This window comes from Styela clava, chromosome 9 (genome assembly GCF_964204865.1).
Source record: "Styela clava chromosome 9, kaStyClav1.hap1.2, whole genome shotgun sequence".
In the NCBI taxonomy this organism is placed as follows: Eukaryota; Metazoa; Chordata; class Ascidiacea; order Stolidobranchia; family Styelidae; genus Styela; species Styela clava.
The window spans coordinates 11,713,206-11,734,211 of record NC_135258.1 but is presented as its reverse complement, the minus strand read 5'-3'; the positions used below and the strand labels follow the sequence as shown (position 1 = coordinate 11,734,211).

The 21,006-nt window shown below is 33.7% G+C and overlaps 2 protein-coding genes across 2 annotated transcripts in view; one reads left to right on the top strand and one right to left on the bottom strand.

Annotated features, from left to right (window-relative positions):
- LOC120338889 (vesicle-associated membrane protein 4-like) overlaps positions 1-9,427 on the bottom strand; it is a 129,902-nt gene extending 120,475 nt beyond the window's left edge. Inside the window, exon 1 of the mRNA XM_039406876.2 lies at positions 9,416-9,427. The gene's annotated coding sequence lies outside the window, so the exon portion shown is untranslated. The remainder of the gene's footprint in view (positions 1-9,415) is intronic.
- LOC120339046 (isoleucine--tRNA ligase, cytoplasmic-like) lies at positions 237-20,467 on the top strand. The gene is made up of 30 exons (XM_039407091.2): positions 237-543; positions 1,412-1,568; positions 1,886-2,005; positions 2,144-2,335; positions 2,941-3,090; positions 4,357-4,512; positions 4,819-4,914; positions 5,517-5,639; positions 5,924-6,114; positions 7,014-7,214; positions 7,750-7,873; positions 8,717-8,874; positions 8,955-9,090; positions 9,168-9,250; positions 9,527-9,657; positions 10,135-10,226; positions 11,457-11,534; positions 11,826-11,935; positions 12,336-12,438; positions 13,155-13,341; positions 13,836-13,918; positions 14,001-14,080; positions 14,421-14,541; positions 14,983-15,159; positions 16,266-16,389; positions 17,038-17,169; positions 17,669-17,749; positions 18,325-18,453; positions 19,247-19,393; positions 19,881-20,467. Exons 1-30 carry the CDS (start codon positions 425-427, stop codon positions 19,934-19,936), a joined length of 3,837 nt encoding a protein of 1,278 aa, XP_039263025.2. The 5' UTR covers positions 237-424; the 3' UTR covers positions 19,937-20,467.
- The last annotated feature ends 539 nt before the right edge of the window (positions 20,468-21,006 follow it).

Below are 21,006 nucleotides of genomic sequence, written 5' to 3'. Positions count from 1 at the left end.
CAAACGGATGGATACAATATGCCGCTGGTAAACACATTCTGTGAGGGATGATTCTTGACATTACGCACAACCATACATATGCTTTATATTTGTACTTTTTAATTTTGGATTTTTTGTCTGTTTATGTAAAATTAAAATTTTAGTTGACTCAAAAATGATATCTTATTTTGAATAGCAATTCTATTAATCCGTTAGAGTCGTAGCAAAAGCTACAGGGCGGGCCGGTATGTGGCAACGGCCTTTTTCGTCCACGGCGTCACGTTTCATCATGCTAGGTGTGTTGGGGGCGTTTGTTCATCGTGTAGCAGTTTCGAATATCCAGTCTTCGTCGCAGTTGGCGTTTTACGGTTTTCTGTCTGCTGTTGTAAGATTGCTTGGTGTTCACTAAGCCGGCACTCGAGTGGGATTATTCGACGATCGGAAAATGGTTGAGGCGGTCCCCGAACATATTAATTTCCCAGCGGAGGAAGAGAAAATTCTAAAGTTTTGGAATGAACATGATTGTTTCCAAAATTCATTGAAACAATCTAAAGGAAAGCCGAGGTAAAACGCTTTTGTATTTTTTGTCACTTTGAAATTAGTACCCTACATGTGTGTGTTGGGTACTCTAGTGTAAATGTTCTATATTAAAGTGTAAGCACAAGTTTTCGTTACCGATAAACTGATATATATGGTAATGCTGTTATGTGACCTGAATTGTGGGATCTAAGGATTACCTTTTTTTTAAACATAAAAATTATACCGCAATTATTGATTACTGTAAATTTAATATTAAAACATTTTTAGTGTGATTTTCAGAACATGTTTTAATATGATTTTTTTAGGACTAGTGAAGTAAAAGCCGTGGCTGCTTAAATAACGCCTAACAAAAATGTGATTCAAAATATACGTCGTAACTACTCCAAATAAGGCCAAACAAAAAAATGAGATTTTATGTGATGTCAAAATTTTAATTTAATTAAAAAAAAGTCTTATGATGCAGGAAGAAATTCTTACCAAACCTACTCAATTTCAACTAGTCAGGTATGTCTCATGCCGTTTAAGATATTGTGGTTGCACAAGAGGGACTCTTATTTATAAAAAAAACGGGATTTGTGTTATATTTCCACATCACATTTTTGTTTGGTGTTAATTAAGCTCATACAGCATTCAAATTCACACCACATTTGTGTTTGGTTTTATTTAAACCGTTACAGCGTTTACTTGGCGAGACCCGATTTTTTTCATTCTAAATAGGAGATACCGTACATTAGAACCTCATCAAAGGTGTTGTTTAACTCTAAAGAACCATAGTATACTATTCAATCAAGTGTAAAACAGCAAAGTTGGTACTCTTTGCCTATTCATCTTTGAATGGTTTCTAGTGACGAAACAATGGTTCAAAAATTGATCATAATGCTTGTCTTTGTAGATATGCTTTCTATGATGGACCTCCATTTGCTACGGGACTTCCTCATTATGGTCATATTCTTGCTGGTACCATAAAGGACATTGTGACGAGATATGCTCACCATAGCGGGTTTCATGTTGATCGAAGATTTGGATGGGATTGTCATGGTCTTCCTGTGGTAGGTTTTATGTAACTTCTACAATCTCAGTTAACATCGACATTCTATTTTACTTGTAATCGCTAACAATAGCATGTTCATTTCTGAACATTATTGGTTTTGCTTTCTTGAATGGTAAATGATGGCACCCCAGTCTGGTTGTGGGGAGTTTTAGGGCTTTCTGTACTTCGATTAATTGTTTGGTATTTTTAAAATTCAAAAAAATTATAAATTTCCAAGAAAAAATATGCTTTTTTGAAAACATTCGGTTTGAATTAAAGTCCTTGGACATGGCTAGTTGTTTTCAATTTTTATTCGAATGTGACTTTTTTGTTCAGGAATACGAGATTGACAAGACTCTCGGTATTAAAGGACCAGAAGATGTTGCAAAAATGGGAATCGCGGAATACAATAAACAATGTCGATCTATTGTCATGAGATATTCTGCTGATTGGGAGGTAATTGGGTTTTTTATTAATAGAATTACAGTATTGTTGAAAATGAAAGTGCTAGCAGCATATTAGATGAATGTAGTGGCAATATCAGTATGTTATTCCAAATTTTTTATCATTATCAGTTTTTCATTTTCAATTTAGAACATCGTGAATCGTTTGGGACGCTGGATTGATTTTAAGAACGATTACAAGACTTTATATCCATGGTTTATGGAAAGTGTTTGGTGGGTTTTCAAACAACTTTACGACAAAGGTTTTGTTTACAAAGGCTTCAAAGTAATGCCATATTCAACGGGTTGTCATACTCCACTATCAAATTTCGAAGCCAGTCAGGTATGTGAATATTTCCTTGTCATTTATAAGTTCATTTTTGTACATTGACATTTTGTGGCTAAATACGTACGTATACGTATTGTATACATATACGTATACAATACGTATATGCAATACAATCACGTTTACGTTGTGATTCACAAATCACTCAATAAAAACCATATACGAAGTATACGAACATGATATTTTATAGTTTGATATTAGTTTTCATGACATTCGTAGTGATTGCACCATTATTGATCATTCTTTCAGAAGTGAAAAATGATTTCATCATTTTATAATTTATCTTGTTAAGCAATGCAATTTTGTTGTAAAATTAGAGCATAAAGTAAATACTTTATATTTTTAGAATGTGTGTCACATATTTACTCTGACAAATGTTTTCATTTAAACCACTACAATACTACAACTACAATAAACGAGTCTGAATGTAGAGATCTCAAATACTGAATTTATTAGGACTACCCTAATTTAAAAGGCTTGGCATCAAGTTTTCCCACCTTGTGCTAAAGTATAGCTGTATCATTAATAAACCTATAGTATTACAAATTTACAATTACTATAATATAGCATAGAATAATATGTTTTAAATTTATATTCTACAGAATTACAAGGACACTATTGATCCAGCTGTCATTATCAATTTTCCTCTTGATGAAGATCCAAAAGTGAAAATGATTGCGTGGACAACAACTCCATGGACTTTGCCGAGCAATCTCGCTCTCTGTGTTCATCCAGATATGGATTACGTTAAGGTATGTTCAGGGTGACCCCCGAAAACCCTGTACCCTGAAGTTTATGTATTGCTTCTATGAAAATTAAGGAAATTTATTCAATACTTCTATTTGTGTATGATTGCACTCAAAAATTTCAGTTAGTTGAAGAGCTTTGCACGAAAGTTATGTTTTCTTTTGAACATGTTCCAAATGACCCAAGTTTTTGTCAATTTTAGGGGTCGTGTTGTATCGCTATCAATTTTGATTTTCTTATTCCAGTCAAAGACTAATATTCTTTATCTTTAGTTTCGGTCAAAACAATGTTTTTACTAGCGAAAGAGGAACATAGTTTCTTCGAAATGAAAATGTCAAACCACCAATCGTCTTGTTCCTCTTTTGCTGATATTCAATGGTTTTGTGGGTTTTTAAACTATTTCAATACCTGTCTACGTGACTAAATAAGTACATAAAGATGCGTCCTCATTTTGAATGATGCAACACTAAAGCATACAAGGAATGTTTTATGGTTAAAATTCCCCTCTACTGAAAATATACTTTCTCAAATTGACCGCAGATAAGAGATTTATCAAGCCCAAATATATTTGAACAGACTTTATCCCAATGTTGTAGAGCATTATTAACTAGATGGAACATGGGACATTGGTATCTATATTTTCTAAATAAATCCAATACTTGAATAGAAAACATGAAACCCTTCATGTCTGATCTTCATTATAAGATTTTTAATTCACTTTAGTGAAGTCTGTTTTCCGACTTCAGCTTTCCACAGGTTATTGTGATTTGTGCCTCAAGGCTGATGTAATGCAATATATCTAATGCAAAAAGGTCGACGGGGCTTGGCACATCATGCTAGACATTAGAAAAACATTTGCCATCGCTCCTCTATTTACCTTGAGTGGGTTCGCCGGTTTGAATCCTGCGGGGATTATTATATGCGAGAGACAACTATATAATATTTCTCTCATCGCAGAGTGGTTGCTCCACCTTTTACCATACCGGAGGAGGATTGGTAACCAATAGCCCATGGTATGCTATCTTGTCAAATGAAAAAATTTTTTTACCAATTTTACTGCATCTAATTTGCTGTTTGTATGGGCATGCTAAGATTAGGGGTAAAATAACCCTATACAAGTTTGGATAGAAATAAGATTTTATCATTTAGCGCATTAGGTGGAAATTACATAATATAGCTTAATCGAGTTCTAGGGCGCAGTCTATTTAACTATCGAGGAAATTTGTTATTTGCCCAAATTTTTCATCAATAATTTATTTGAATTTCTTCAGGTCCGAGATACAAAAACAGAAGAGATTTACATCCTTATGAAAAATCGTCTTATTTCATTGTATAAAGAAGAAACTGAATATGAAATTCTTGATACTTTCAAAGGGAAAACTCTTTTTGGTAAAGGATATCAACCTCTCTTTCCATATTTTGCTCAAGTGAGTTGAAGCTCCGAATATAAGATAATTTTGTACGTTTTTAATGATTGTTTCCTCAGAATATGCATAGCACAAGTCAAGAAGTTACAATTTTCTTACTAACCTTATGTCTTACAGTGTACTCAGTAGTGATAGCAAGTCGGTCTTAGACATTTAACTTAATGAGGCAATCGTAATCATTTTCTGTTATTGGGTTAATGTCATTGAGTTTCATCAGATTTTTTTTACAAATAATTCTTCATAGTCTGAACTTGATTTTCGATTTTTATGTATTACATCTGTATTCTTGTATATTATTATGTACAGATGAAAAGCACAGGAGCATTCCGTATCATGTGTGATACATATGTAACTGATGATAGTGGTACAGGAGTCGTTCATCAAGCTCCTTTCTTTGGAGCGGTAAGTTTACAAGTCATTTTACAATCTTGTCTATGTCTTTTAGAAACACATTCTAGAGAACTTACTTTCTTTCTCGTGCCATCAAAATGTTATCAAATTTTATTATTTTTTGAAGGAATATGACCATTCCGCCGAGGAGATAGATTCGAAAAATTATATTATTTGAATCTATCTCCTTGACGGAATGGTCATCACTGACCAACCATGACACTCTTCACTAATCGTCGACTTGACCTCAGTTCTTCGCCATCATGCTCATATGAATCTTTTTCAGCCTGAGTTTTAAAGAAATTTGAGCCTGATATGATCAAAAAAGCTTCGTTCTTCATTTCATACTTTCTCATTTCCTAAAAGCCGTTATGCTTATTGTCATTCGGTATATTTAAACAATACTGTTGTTCCTATCTTGTAATTGCTATAAACTACTTATCTGAGGAATTCTGACTTTCCTCAGATAAGATGTTACAGAATAAAATTTGTGAAATTCCCAATCACCAAGTATCTATCTGGCTAGATCTGAGTGGTTTGAAATAGTCCAGCTAGAATAGATGCTAACCTCTCTTTTAATGGTGTATTAATTCTCAAATTTACCAACAATTTAGGATGATTATCGCATCTGTACAAGCAATGGAATAGTGGCAAAGGATGGACTTCCAGTTTGTCCTGTGGATGCTAGTGGAAAGTTTACTGATGAAGTGAAGGATTTTGCTGGAGTATATGTGAAGGTTATATGATTTCCTCTTGAATATTGATTCGTTATTGTTGACAAGGTTTACCGAGTGATAGGCCATTTTATTATTGCGCCTTCCATTATAGCAGACGAGGTTGTGAGTCATTGTTTTCATTGAATATCGTTCACTAAGTTACAGAAATTGATACCAAAATTGTATATAAATCATGGAATATCTTATCTAAGATCAAATGTCTTATCTAAGATTAGATAAGGTAATCAGTTTGGCTTGTGATAAAGGTTAAAAAACAAAAATTGAAATATCAATACCAATTCCAGGATGCTGATAAACTTATCTGCCGTCATCTGAAAGGAACAAACAGACTTGTTCACCAAAGCACAACAAAACATAACTATCCTTTCTGTTGGAGATCTGAAACTCCTCTTCTTTACAAAGCTGTACCAAGCTGGTTCATTAGAGTGGAAAATATTACAAAGCAATTATTGGAGAACAATGCTAAGACATATTGGTAAGTCATAGTTTTATAACCTGTTCAGCAAGCTAAACATTAGAAATACGCTCGCCATCACAACTCTGATTACACTGCTTGAGTTTGCAGGTTCAAATCCTATTGGGGATATCTATGTGCAAAACATTGCTTTGCACATCCTTGCTGTTTTAGGGTTGGTCATGTAACTGCTAGTTAAATATTGATAGCTTCAATCTGGAAACAAACAATCATCCAACTGAAACCATATTCGACATGGAGCGATAACCAGACATAGGCCGTGGTGGTTAATCCATCTTTCAGCTTTTCCCTCCCTTGGGATAAATATGAAAATATTATCATGAATTGCCAATGAAATGTGATGCAAAGTGAAGTTTTTTTTATTTTGTGAGTATTATTGAAATATTTATTGGTTATCTTGGTTAGCTCGAAGAAAAAAGGTGCCAGACGACATACTCTTATGACAAGTTATCAGTTTTTCTAGTTACAAGACTAGGTGGAAGTAGCTAATTGTTGTGGATGCATTGACCGAATGGTGGAAGAAAAAATTATGCGAACCATGGTCATTTTATGAGGTGTTTTCATACCTTCTCTTCGAAGGCCAGTGACTACGTAATTAGATACTGATTTTGATGGATTGGAGCCTTTCAGTCCATTGCTAACCTGCAACATAGGCATCGTACAACATAATTATCTACCATTTTTGATGAATTGAAATCTTTCCAGTCGATTCCATTGCTAATCCAATTACAACACGGGTAGCGAAGTCAGCTTCTGAGATTGAACCAGAAATTTTTGACCTGTGACACCAACATAGCTTAGGCCGACCACTCTCACTACTCAGAAATGCGATACATAAGAAAAATAATATGTCACTTTCAGCTATTTAATTTCACATTATAATTTTCTCTCCATTTCAGGGTTCCTAATTTTGTCAAAGAAAAACGTTTTGCAAACTGGCTTCGGGATGCTCATGACTGGGCCGTTTCTCGTAATAGATATTGGGGTACTCCAATACCATTGTGGGTCAGCGAGGATTTCGAAGAAATCGTTTGCATCGGGTCCATAGAGGAATTGGAACAATTATCTGGGGTCAAAGTCACTGATCTTCATAGAGAAAGGTATTTTAGAGTAATGATGTTTTTATTTTGTCGTATGTCAACGAGTCGTGAGTTGAACATAATTAATTAATATGGCAAGGCATTCTTAATGCTTCTATTGGACAGGGATTGCATATTTTATGCAACAGAAAAATCAGTATTCTCAGAAGAATCACCTCTTTTAATAGGTGGTTTCAGAAGCCATTGCAGGCGAATCTCCGATTTTGAATTTGAAACTTCGGTTCTGAAATGGCTATGCCCCCTGCATTTAGCATATTAACATTTATCTGTGTCATAATTTACTTATAATTTAGTTCAAGCTTTTGAAATCTTGCTTCTTTTGTTAATCATTATCTGATCTTCATCATTCGTTTATAATTATTTGACAAGTTCAACATTATGTATATACATGAAAATTCACAAATTTTTTGCTTTTTAGAGAGCCTTTATTTTTTTTAGCGGATAATCCTTTTGTTTCTGTTTTTAACTACTGTCAATCTTCTGTTTCTTATTGTCTGTCAATTTTCCAACTTCATGCTTTGCTATTTCTCTTTAGTGTTGATGGCATCACTATACCATCACGCCTTGGAAAAGGAGTTTTACGTCGTATATCCGAAGTATTTGATTGCTGGTTTGAAAGTGGATCTATGCCTTATGCTCAAATGCATTATCCATTTGAGGTATGCTATTATTTTTCCTCAATGCCTTAAAGTTCTGTTTCCTCAATGCCTTAAGATTCTGTCCTGGAACTTGATTCACTGGACTGGGCAAGGAAAAGCTTAATAATATATGCATGCATTTAATAAATACAACATATGAGGTGGGTATTTTCGAATACCTGATGATTTCTGAATTGAATCAAAAAATTTTACTCAATCTAATCGAATCTCGAATACTTGGAAAAGGGTAACTGTATGTATTAACTTTTTTATCGCCATATGTCCTTCATACACATAAATTACTGAAAACATAGAATCTATTACTTAGACAAATTGCTGAGTTGTCACCCACAATAAGAAACAGATTTTATCAATATCTCACTAGTAGAAAAAATGTCATACGACAAGATTGCATTTTAAGAATATGGTTGCAATAAAAAAATGGAAAGATTCTTGACCTTGAACGGAAGACTAGAAAAAAGATGGCGATCATTCGAAAGTTTGATCTGAACCATTTAAAAAAAATTATTGTTCAAATATTTGATTCAAAATGCTCAGTCATATTCACAAGTCAAGCAATTGCGTAAATTTCATTTCAATTGTTTCAAGTTTTTGGTTTCTTATGTCTCAATCTATGATGCATTCCAACTGCCAAGACTTTCTTGATTTGGAATTTAGCATGGATTATACCTTAATTTTTGTTTCCTTTTAGGCCTATTATTATTGCTTCACTATTAACCTGCATTGGAATCATTGTTAGTGGTCTGGTCACACAGCAATGAGAGTTATCCAAATTTCCCAAGCATAAAAAATATTCTATGGCAAACCAGTTGTGGTAATTATTCATAATTTTTATGTCTTTAGAACAAGAAAGAATTTGAAGACAGTTTTCCAGCTCATTTCATTGCTGAAGGAATTGATCAAACAAGAGGATGGTTTTATACCTTGCTGGTATTATCCACTGCTTTGTTTGGGAAACCTCCATTTCAAAATCTAATTGTCAATGGACTCGTTCTTGCCAGGTATGGCATCGATATTGTTAATACCATTTTTGATTTATTCATGTTGTTCATAATTCAATGTTGTTAATACTTAATCTCAGCGATGGTCAGAAAATGAGCAAAAGGAAGAAAAACTATCCTGATCCAATCAAAGTTGTACATGCATATGGTGCAGATGCTCTCCGATTATATTTGATCAATTCACCTGTGGTTCGTGCCGAGAATTTGAGATTTCAGGTACTGTATTGCTTGTTTTTTATTTGTTATAAATAGGGAATATTTTTTGCAATATAAATGTTTCTTTTTATTTTTAGGAAAATGGTGTACGAGATATTTTGAAAGATGTTTTTCTACCTTGGTACAATGCATACAGATTTTTTGTGCAGAACGTAATAAGGTAAGTTTTGGACCAATTCAAATTTCAATTTGTAGAAACAAAAATTTCAGTTTATTAAATTTTAATCACTCTTCTGGTTTAATTGGGAATGTGTTAGCATTTCCATCATGTCTTATATTAATGAGAAGCAGCCGTAGTCATTTTAAAGCGATCCTATTTTTATACCTTAATACAACCAAATACTCCAATGTCATATTCACTCCTATTTGTTCAAAATTATAATGCAAATTTCATCCATTGCTTATTTCAATAAAATGAAGTTGCACTTGTTTTAAGGCTTCAAAAGGAAGAAGGCATTGAATTCAAATACAAAGAAGATGATCTTGGAAGTTCAGACAACATAATGGACAAATGGATTCTGTCATCAATACAATCACTTGTACTGTATGTGAAAAAGGAAATGAAAGGTGTGATATCTCAATCGCAGTTGAAACTTTAGCCTATCATCGTATCCATGTAAATTGTGTGTGCAAGCTAAATCTGAATTGCCAATAGTTTGGCCAAAATTCCAAAATTTTCTTTATCAAAATGTTTCAATTTTTTTTATCGAACATATCTCTTCATGATCAAATAAACATGGACTTCTATTGCATATTTGTCAAAACATTTTGAAGTTGAATCCTTAGAGAAAATCATTTGCATAATATTTTAGGATTTTATCTTGAGCATTGCTACTGTATCAACATAAACGAACGAGATTTTAAAATATATTGCAATTGACAACCATGATGTATGCTGTGCAAATGACATTGCATGATAATGAAGCCATGTGGGTCTCATTGTGCAGTGCTACTTTATTTTCATAACACAGCGACTTGCGCTTCTCAATAATTGATTTTCATTAAGACTATCTTATTTGGTGAATTGGATATTTTACTTTGCAGCATACCACTTGTATACTGTCGTTCCTCGATTGGTCAAATTTGTGGATTTATTGACAAACTGGTACGTCAGATCAAACAGGAAAAGATTGAAGGTTTTTATATTTGCTTGTTTTAGTTAAATTTGTGGATGTCCATGATATTTATTGGGAATATGTGTGTTTAAATTTTAGTTAAACACGTTTATCTCTATTTTATGCACTGTAATTGAATAAGTTTTATAACGTTATTGGAAGATAACATTGTGCCTCAATAAAATAGCATTTTTTGCATTCTAATATTGTAGTTTTACTATTACAGAGAATTATTTTACTTTTAAAATAGGTTGTCGATTTTTAATAAAATCTGAGATTTTGTTGAAGGTTTAATCAACATATATCTATTTTAATACGCCATTACTACTCACACCGCTTATTCTGGTATACTACAGCATGTTTACCCTAATGGGTGCAGTGATAAATCACTATTTGTTTGTCTAGATTTTCAATCTTATATGCTTTTACGTCTGGAATTAAATTTCATTTTGATTTATTCGATTTATCAAAAGAAGGGTGACATTTAATATTAAGAAAATCCAATTTTTTGGATAGCAATGCCAATAAAAATCCTAATATTACTATTTACTCTGTATAAAACACTCCAAATTCTCAAAGTAACCTTTGATAATATTATCAGATAAGTAAACATTGTAGGAAATAACCAGAATGGATTACAAATAGAACCTTGTTTGAGCTCCAGGTGAATTTCATTGCCAAACTTCAAAAACAAGTAGTTTTCTGTGATAGAATATGTTTACCTATGACTAGGTCGCCTTTTATGGAAATTCTTTTATCAGTTTTGGATGATGCAACTTTGAATCAGCGAATGTAACTTATATTATTAACGTATATATTATTATAAATACATATTTTAAAGTGTGTTGACTATAAAATGGCTTTTAAAATGGAAATTTTTCTTGAGTTTATTTCTTAATCAATGTTACATGGGGCTTATGGCTACTTCCACCATCAATTCCATTTTTTCAAAAACAAAATATCTGGCTAACAAATCCCATACCTGACATGGACTGGTAACCGGACGAGAGGTAAACCTTTTTGTCGTTCTTCTCTCCCTGGTATAAATATGAAATCCTATCCTTATTACAATTCTTTTTCTATGCTTTTTTATTCTCTATTTAAATGATAAACAATCCTTTTTATATTGATTTGAAGTTGTCTAATTAACTTTTTATATTATTATAGAGCTTCTTCTAATCTTGTTTATATAATATCAGGTCAAAGAGCAAGTTATAGCTGACAATTCACTTGACTCTTTGAATGTTTCAGGGTGACGGTGGACCTGAAGATTGTCAAAAAGCATTGCAAACACTTTATAGTGTTCTGTACACAATGATTAGAGAAATGGTAAGTTTTTATGATTCCAAAACTCTATCTTTAATCAAAATGCAGATCAGCTGCCATTTTACTATAAATGATTTTTTTTATGTGTTTTATTGCAAGGCACGGCTTCGGGGGGGGGGCTTGGGTGGCCTATTTGGGTGGGTGGCCTTGGATTTTAGCGAGTGAATATGTACTAGTTGTTAATGACTTTACTTCCTTGTTTGGAGCAAAAGGCTTGTAAATAAGCCGCACAAAAAATGTCACATGATAACAAAAATACATCTATTATGCAGTCTGTAATCCTTTTTTTTTCAGAGTCCATTTACTCCGTTCCTTACTGAGCATATGTATCAAAATCTCAAGAAAGTTTTGAAATCTAAAGAAAATGCTGAAAGTATCCATTATTTGATGTTCCCAGATGCGAAGTAAGATATTCAAGAACTTAATTTACTCTTTTCATAAACCATTGGAGAAATTGTGATTCATCAATTGTGACCACTGTATATGGTTGCCTTATTTTCACTCTAGGAATTTCCATCATGATCCTTCTTCATACAATCTCATTTTAATACAACCAAATAGACAACAACATAGAAATTACTGATTTGTATTGTTAATTATAGCCAGCGATAACTGAAATTATATTCATTTTGTTTCTGACTATTCATAAATTTCCACGAAACGCAGGCAATCATAGATAATGCAAATACAGTAATCCAAATATTCTTTAGAATTACTGATATGCTTTATCTATGTTATAAGACCAGCGTTTATAGTTTTATATATTCATTGTAAATTATTTATATTTTATTTTCTCAATTTTAGTGAGAAACTGATTAATGTGGAAATTGAGAGAGCAGTTTCAAGGATGCAAACTGTTATTGAATTAGGAAGAATAATCAGAGATAGAAATACAATGCCAATCAAGGTATTAACTGATTTCGACTGCATACGATTCTTCGTTCTTTTGTCATTCTGAAGGAAAAACTATGAAGATTCAGTCCTTTTTCAGACGGCCATTTAAAATAATCATTCTCTGTTAACAAATCAAACTTGGTTTTAAATTTTGTCGTCGTCAACTGCAGGCAAACATTTCATTTCACATGTCACTGCAAGTTTGTGCAAATAGTCTTATTTTGTATTGTTATTTTTCTGTAAGCATGTTACTGATGCCAGCCTCAATGGTATACACAACCTGCAGCCTGCTGGCCGATTGTGGCCCACAAGAAAAAATTGTGTGGCCCGCGGATAAATTTTTGATTTGGTTTAATCTGGTGCATGCGAGGGATTCCAATCCCTTTGTGTTGCAAAGCCTATACTCTAGTCTACTCTAATTTATTATCTATGCATTATTCTCCACTACTATTATCTTACTCATTATTATCTAATTTACTGTCTGCGTCATAATGTCCTAACAGCTAGCTTGTGCGAAGTGAACAACGCATGTCATAGGATCAATAACCAAAATTTTTGTGCAAGCAACTACTAGAAAGCCTATATAAAGGTGCGACCCGTGCTTTCATCCAGTCAAGTCAAGTCAAGCTATGCTAATAGTTTATTGTTTGTTAGGCATGATTTAACTGCAGATCTCTTTCCAGTACAATTATTTTCATGTTAGCTTATATGAAATTTAATTTCTTACAGTACCCTTTGCCTGAGGTTGTCATCATCCACAAAAGCAAAGAATATCTGGATGATGTTGCTAGTTTGGAGCGATATGTTTCCGAGGAATTGAATGTACGCAAGATCACGACTTCTTCCGATAAAGACAAATATGAAGTTAGTCTTCGCGCACAACCTGATCACATGATTCTCGGGAAACGTTTGAAAGGTAATTTCCCATTTTTTTTGTTAATTTTGAAATCAAATTTTCATAAAGCCTGCTACTAAATGTTGCATTTTTACATTAATCCTCTTCTAATCACAAACTGAGAATACCAAACAATCTGGTTTCTAACAAAAATCTTAATCCAGTGGTTCGCAACCTTTTTTAAAACTCCTCCTGGAATTTTGGAACTTATTATTCCTTCTTCGTTATCTATTGCTTCTTTTGTTTAATCTTTAATAGATACTTTACTAAAGTTATTCACAAGTAGCACTCCTGTTTTTGCACAGCTTAAAGAGTTATTGCGTCATTGACAGTTAACAATGTGCATCACTTCAAAGTATTATATAGGCAATATAGCATAACCAAATGAATAATACATCTATTCGTAGCTCTATTCATTAGTTGCTTACCATATTTTTGTCAATGATCATTCTAATTCAGTTTAGGGCTCTCGACGTACTCAACTAGCAAAGTTGTTTAATATACACATTTTACAGGTGAATTCAAACAAGTATCGGCAGAAATAGCTAAATTATCAAGTCAGCAAGTTGAAGACTATTTGCAGAAAGGATCTATCGAGGTCAGTTTAACTATTTGTTTTCTCATTTTATCTTTCACAAGAAATGATAGCTAAATTCTAATTTTTTTCTTATATTTTTCAGATTGGTGGCCATCAACTTGGTGAGGGAGATCTCAGAATTATTTATCATTTCGAATCGGCCTCAGGAGACGCTCCATCGAAGTATGATTAATGATTATTTTCGATTCTCTTCTTTTACTTATATAAACTTTGATTACAAATTATAGTAAACAATGGGGACAGACTGCGGGTCATAGCCTCATAGGTCATAAAAAGTTCTTTCAAACTTGACCATGTTAAGCATAAATTGTAGCACCTTGTGTATCAGCTGCTTGTTCTGAGCCTTTTTCGGAGTGAAGGTATGAAAAACCCAGAAGTCTCTAATTTTGAAATGGTTAGAATCTTGTATGTTCTGCAAAGTTTACTCGTCAGATCTTTAGCTGCCGAGACCAATAGAAATGAAAAGTTTTCATACTTTGTAAATCACTGTTCTCTTTTCTAGATATGCAGCACATTCTGACAACGATGTTCTGGTTCTTCTTGATGTTACCCCTGATCCAAGTATGATCGATGAAGGTGTCGCAAGAGAAATTGTCAATCGTATTCAGAAGTTGAGGAAGAAGGTAGTGATTTATTGTTGTTGTTGTTTTTTTAAATGTGATGGCATAATAAATGAGCATGTAATTTTATTCATATAAATTGTGGTTCTTGAAAGAGTATTTGTAAATGAGACAAATATTGCTTATTATTACCGGTCTTCATTAAAGTACGATGTTTTATTTTTTGCGTCATAGTATGCTTTTTTTAATAGTTTCCCCGTGAAAAATGGAATATTTCTAAAATACTATTATTTGATAACTTTGTGATTATCAACCCAGTAGGTCGAGTAATACCTATCAAATACTTTTTTGACCTGCTTATCAATTCGATGCTGATGAAGGGATTGTTTCAACTATTTCCAACTATTTTAAGGTATTCTGATTGAAAAAAAAACTAGTACTATATAAAACTAGTAGTAAATCTTACCAAATGTTTCATTTATCAAATATAACTCTCCGTTACAGGCCAAACTGGTGCCAACTGATGAAGTGACTGCATTTTTCGATGTTTCATCAACGAATGAATATATCACCAAAGTTGCGAATTCTCATGCAGAATTTATAAGCTCTTTGATCAAATCTCCGTTCATTTCGTACCCTGTACCTGTCATTGCCGATGTTATCATTGAAGAAACTGTTACGGTTTGTACATTCTCATCAACAATTTTGTTAATGAGTTCCATACTATGAGGCCAAATTACTGTTATAGTCTCATTGTCCCCCATAATTTCATGTACATGGTTTGCTGATATTATCCAAATCGCATTGTAAAATTTAGTTCATTTTCATTCGTTAGTAAATGTTATCCTTGCTTAGCTGTTTTTTATGAAAATTTGTAGGGTAGGGTAATGTATACACATAAACTTGGTGAGAGTCCTGATCAGTCTTATGGTCAGTCCTGGTGAACCTAACCAGGATTTTATAAAATTTGGATAGACTACATGGTATTCGGGAGAAAAGATTCTGATTCCTCCTAACTTAGTACCCTATATTGTAGTAGCAGCGGCAGTCTGTGTCGGCCAGTGGTATAGAATATAAATTAGGAAGCCCGAACCACAATTAACGTACATGCTCTACTGTATATGTTTTACCGCCCGATCTTAATTAAGGGCCCATTTGAATAGCCGCCCGTGTGAACAGAACATAAAAATAAATAAGGGCCGGTGCTTGAATACCCGCCCGATGTAAAAGCTGATTTTTTAGTGGTAGAGGACAATAGGAAATAAGAAGCGCTTTTGTCACAACGCTGTTGAATTTTGAGCGCCGGTAGATAACACTCACGCCTTAGGCGTCCAAGTACCTAACAGATAGCATTGATTACGTAACACCGTGGTTCTCAAACTGTGCATCGTTTCAATATTGATAGGGCGTCGCAAAACTTTTCTTCTTATTGCGGATTTGTACCTGCGGTGCGTAGAAAAAGTCAAAATTTTCGTTATTCTCGAATAAATCATACTTGAGAACTGGAATTAAAATATATTAATTATTGTAACGATCGAAAATAACAAGCGCCCATGCTTGAATATGGGCCGGTTCGAATAGGGGCCCGGTTAGTGAGTTGGTTGAAAAAAATATGGGCCCGGGCTCTAAAACGAGCAAATACGATATGTCTTATTTATTAAACATTCAACCAAGATTCAGATTCGATTAATATATGATCAGAAGCCTTTCAATTATTTGCTCGGCAAAATTATTCAATTCGTATTATTGTCTTGCATTATTTTTTCATAATCATAATATTATTGCAGCTCAAAGGTACAGAGATGGGAATTGCTTTAGTGAGTGGTCATGTAGATGCTGAAACTGATGGTTTACCTCAACCTGCATGCAAGTATGTTAATGTGGAAGTTTCACAAAATGGAGTATATGCAGGTAATTAAGTTTTTGTGGTTTCATCTTACTGGGCCTTAAGGACATGTTGATTAACACCCACTCAGAAGTAAAGGAGACTCATTTCTGAGCAAAGATATGCGCACTCACTCAGAAGTAAGAGACTCATCTCCGAGCAAAGTTATCCGCACTCACTCAGAAGTAAAGGGGACTCATTTCTGAGCAGAGTTATCAACACTTTCTCAAAAGTGAAGGAGACTCATCTCTGAGCAAAGGTCTGAGCACTCACTCAAAAGTGAAGGAGACTCATCTCTGAGCAAAGGTCTGAGCATTCACTCAAAAGTGAAGGAGACCCGTCCCTGAGCAAAGTCATGAGCACTCACTCAAAAGTGAAGGAGACTCATCTCTGAGCAAAGTCATGAGCACTCACTCAGAAGTGAAGGAGACTCATTTCTGAGCAAAGTTATGCGCACTCATTCCAAAGGAGACTGATTTCTGAGCTAAGTTACAGGCACTCCCTCAGAAGTAAAGAGACTCATCTCTGAGCAAAGTTACAAGCACGTCGCACTGCTGATTAGGGGTTTGCAGGTTAGAAGAGCATTCTGTGGGTGATTTTGTGTTAAACAATTGTGTGGCGCCTCCCTGAGATAAAAGTGATAATCTTATGCTGATCTTGATTGTTATTTGCAGGAAAGTTGTCTGTATTGCTAGAAAATCCAAAAGGTTGTCCAGTGATCACAAATCCACGACAGTTCAAAACAGTCTTCACAAAATTGTACTTCAACAGTAATCCTGTGTTGCTTCAGTCAGAAAAAGAAAATGGTATTAGCAGTAAATTTTTTTTATTGTCTCGGTAATATAATGCAGTTATGAAGATATTGTTGTGTCTATTGAGATATTTCATATGCAACAGTATTTGGTTGTATTAAGACCATCAAAGATAAAAATGTTCATCAGGATTCATTACTAAATTTGTATGTTCAATTTGCATACTGTTTGCTTTTAGGATAAGATAGGATTTACATATTTATCCCGGACGAGAGGAAAGACGATAAGACAGCTCAATTATATTGCGAACCCTTGTCCGGTTACCAGTCCATGTCGATATGGAATTAGTTAGCCATTTATTTGTTTTCGGAAGCATGGACTTGATGGTGGAGGAAGCGGGAGAGGTGCGGTGCTGTTACGAACATATTCCTAACGCTTAGCATGATGCGTCACACCGCCGAGTTAGTTTTTGGAGAAGATAGAATTTAGATTTAATCTCTTCAACGTTGAACTGCTATTTGGTAGATGTGTTAATTCTCAGTTATTTTGACAGGACCTTTTGCACCAGTGAATGGAGGGATAATAATGGTTGATATTGCGAAGCTAACAAATACTGCTCCTGGTTCTGCGGATGGTAATGTTTTTTTTTTTAATAACCCAATGTATTGTGTCTTCTTTCTTTTTGCTGTTATTACGTATCAGACTAAGTATTTTGAAAATATATCGAAATTGTATGAAACTTTTTTCTTTCTTAGAAATTTGTGAGACATGATTAAACAGCATTTTAACAAATAAAAATAAATAAGTGACAATTTTTTTAACATTTGGAATTTAAGTAGGAATGTTTATATCCAGATCATTATGTGGTCAAGGATTTTATTTTGAATTCGTATCAATTTGAAATATTATGAATGTATGTTTTGCAGCAAAATTAAATATATGCCGAATAAATCATGATTTCTCTTAGATAATTTAGAATCTTACAGAAAATAAAACAGTAGTATTGATAAGCTAAAATTCAGAAAAAATATGAGTTACAATCAAATTGATCTCTTCAGTCAAGTAAAAAGTTGTTTATTGTTTTTTTTACATTGTTTGGAACGTTGAACCTTTTTTATTATATTTTTCCAATGATTAAGAAGTACAGTTTTTTATCAAAGCGTTTGCATTTTTATTGTCCCTTTGATAACTCAGACTTAATTTTTTTAGGAATATTTGCAGCAGAACCCCCACGTGTTAGAGTCAAACTTGATCTGAATTATGCATCCACGAGACCTGAATTACCATCACCAGCATGTTCTTATGTCAATGTCAAGTTCGTTCCGAATAGTAAAGAAGGTATTGCAAACTTCATTTATATATTGTTGAATAGCATATTCACTGAAATTTTATATTATGGGAGCATAGCCAGCCCAAAATTTTTGGATGGGGGCAAATTTTTTTGTGTATATTCTATATTGTCGTAATATGGCGCTCACTCGTGCCTTCTGCTCCAAACAAAGCTAATTAAAAGCAGCCACTTATCTAAGGTATACAAGCGTCGATTTTCATCTATCTCTGTTGGTTCATTTGGTGAAAAGGATTATTGCAAGCTAGTAGGAACAGTCAGTTTCAGAAGAATAGAGTAAAATGGTGTTGGAAATGCCATAAGAATTACGTCTCCCTGCAAAAACTGCAAAAAAATGTTGAAAATTTCGGGGTTCCACATCCCTCCTGACCCCCCTGGCTACGCATATGCTCTCGAGAGCATGTGCTATGGTATATAATACTCAGGTTCAGGGTTGTGCATGCAATTTTATTGCTGTTCTGGGATCCCTGTTTTACTCTTATCTGACCAAGATTTATTTGTTTTCTCACCACCTTGCCCAGGGTGTCATAAATTGGGTAGACAATACCAAACTGGAAATATTCTTGTTCTTTTTAAAAATGAAAGCTCCTTAGTCCTTACATATCCTTGTCTGTATCATGTCTTTGTTTACATATCCTTGTCTTTTTTATGGTAATTTTGTTTTGGTTTACAATTATGCCGAATTAATTTGTGTTAAATTTTATTCACAATGAGCGATGCCTTGAGACACAGGAGATATTTAAAGTAAGAATTAGCACTTTTTTTCATACAATTTTTATTTAGCAAAATCGTCAGTTGGATCAGTTTTACTCGATAATCCTCCTGGTAGAAATGAACTAGATCTCCAACAACTTACTCAAGAATGTTCTCTATTGTTTGGATTGAAGAAGACACAAACAAAACTTTTTGCGGAATCCAAATGCACTCAAGGTGAGTTTTATTGATGGCAATTAGATACAAATTGAACCTTTTGATCGGTTTACTATTTGTTTTTTGGGGTGATTGGGGTTTAAAAATTGCCTTTCTCCGCTACTTTTAGACCAATCATTCAAAGATTCAATGATGAAGTCATTAGAAGGCTATTACTTTTATATTTTTTTCAATCTTTTTGTGAGTTTTGCGATGTTCCGTCATGAATTTGCTGTTATTATCAATTCACAAGCACACCTTCATATGACCTTCGGTACATACATTATGACATTCGGGACAATGGTCTCTTGTTTTTGTTTAAAAATGGTTTTAAAATTAAAGTTAAATTACTTTTGCGTTCTTGCTCTTAGTCCTGAAAAGTATGATTTCATCAGGCCTGTGATACGAATGATTCAGTTTTGAAACATCTAGAATAAAAGAAATATTTGTTTTAACAGCTTCAGTTTCTCTTTCTGTCATTTATCATTCTATTTTCTATTATTTTTAGAAATAAAGGACATGAACGGACTTCATGCATCAACTGTTTATGTCAAGTCTGTTTGACATTGTCAACTTTGAGCTCCAGGTGTATTGTGTCTATAGTTCTACCACAAATGTTCCTTCGCATACTGTAAATTGGTATATATTTATTTTGAACATGGCCAGAACCATTTTACGAAAAATCATCAATAGGACAACTTCTTTCAGATCAAATTGTCAGTTAATTTACATTTACTAGAAATATATGAATATTTGCCTATAAGTGGTGTTCAGGGTGTTTCATGAGGCTAGGTTATGTGCAACTAGACTCAATCAGCATGTTTGTATTAATTCAGACACCGAAATAGACTAGAAAATTATCTTCCAGCTTTAACATATTATCTGTATCAGAGGCGTTCATTTTTAAGTAGTAATATTATCTTTCAAAACTATTATGGTCTGATCTTTGGTTGTATTCTGTTCAGTTTGATAATAATATTTGTTGATAGGCAATATTTTGTGTCTTTTTGTGCTGCAACTCAATTTCTATTCGAATGGTTTCTCAAATATGAATGTGTGTTTGTCATAGGAAAATATATTTGTGGAATTACTGTATTGTTTGTAAATGACAATTTTTGAGTAAATGGTGGAGGTGGACAGCCCTGGGAACTGGTGCGTTTGAAGACCGAGCTCTTTCACACAAGTTTTTTTGCATAACTTCTGTTTTTAATCTACCATATTGATATTCTTGTTCCTACGCTGCTCGGTTTTCTAGAAGTTTATGAGGCGTAGTTTACCGACATTTGGTCGGGATCATAGGATCTTAACCAGGCAATGATAAGAATATTTAGCAGTTTAGGCTAGTGACGATGTGATGGTTTTTTGAATAACACATTGTAACGTAATACGCCAGAGGTGAAGTTATACTGGGTCGCGACCATGTCTTTGTGTATCAAGCGTTGGTATAGCCGTAAAATAAATAAAAAATCGTTTTTGATGCATAACATAAGCATAGTGGATACGAGACAACGCATAAATTAAAAGGGTAATATATCACAGAAAATAGTTCCGTCCTAGGCGCCGATAAGTGTTCATGCGTTCTAATGAGTTATAGTATCACTATTTATAAAAAAAAAAAGGAAATGGCCGATGGT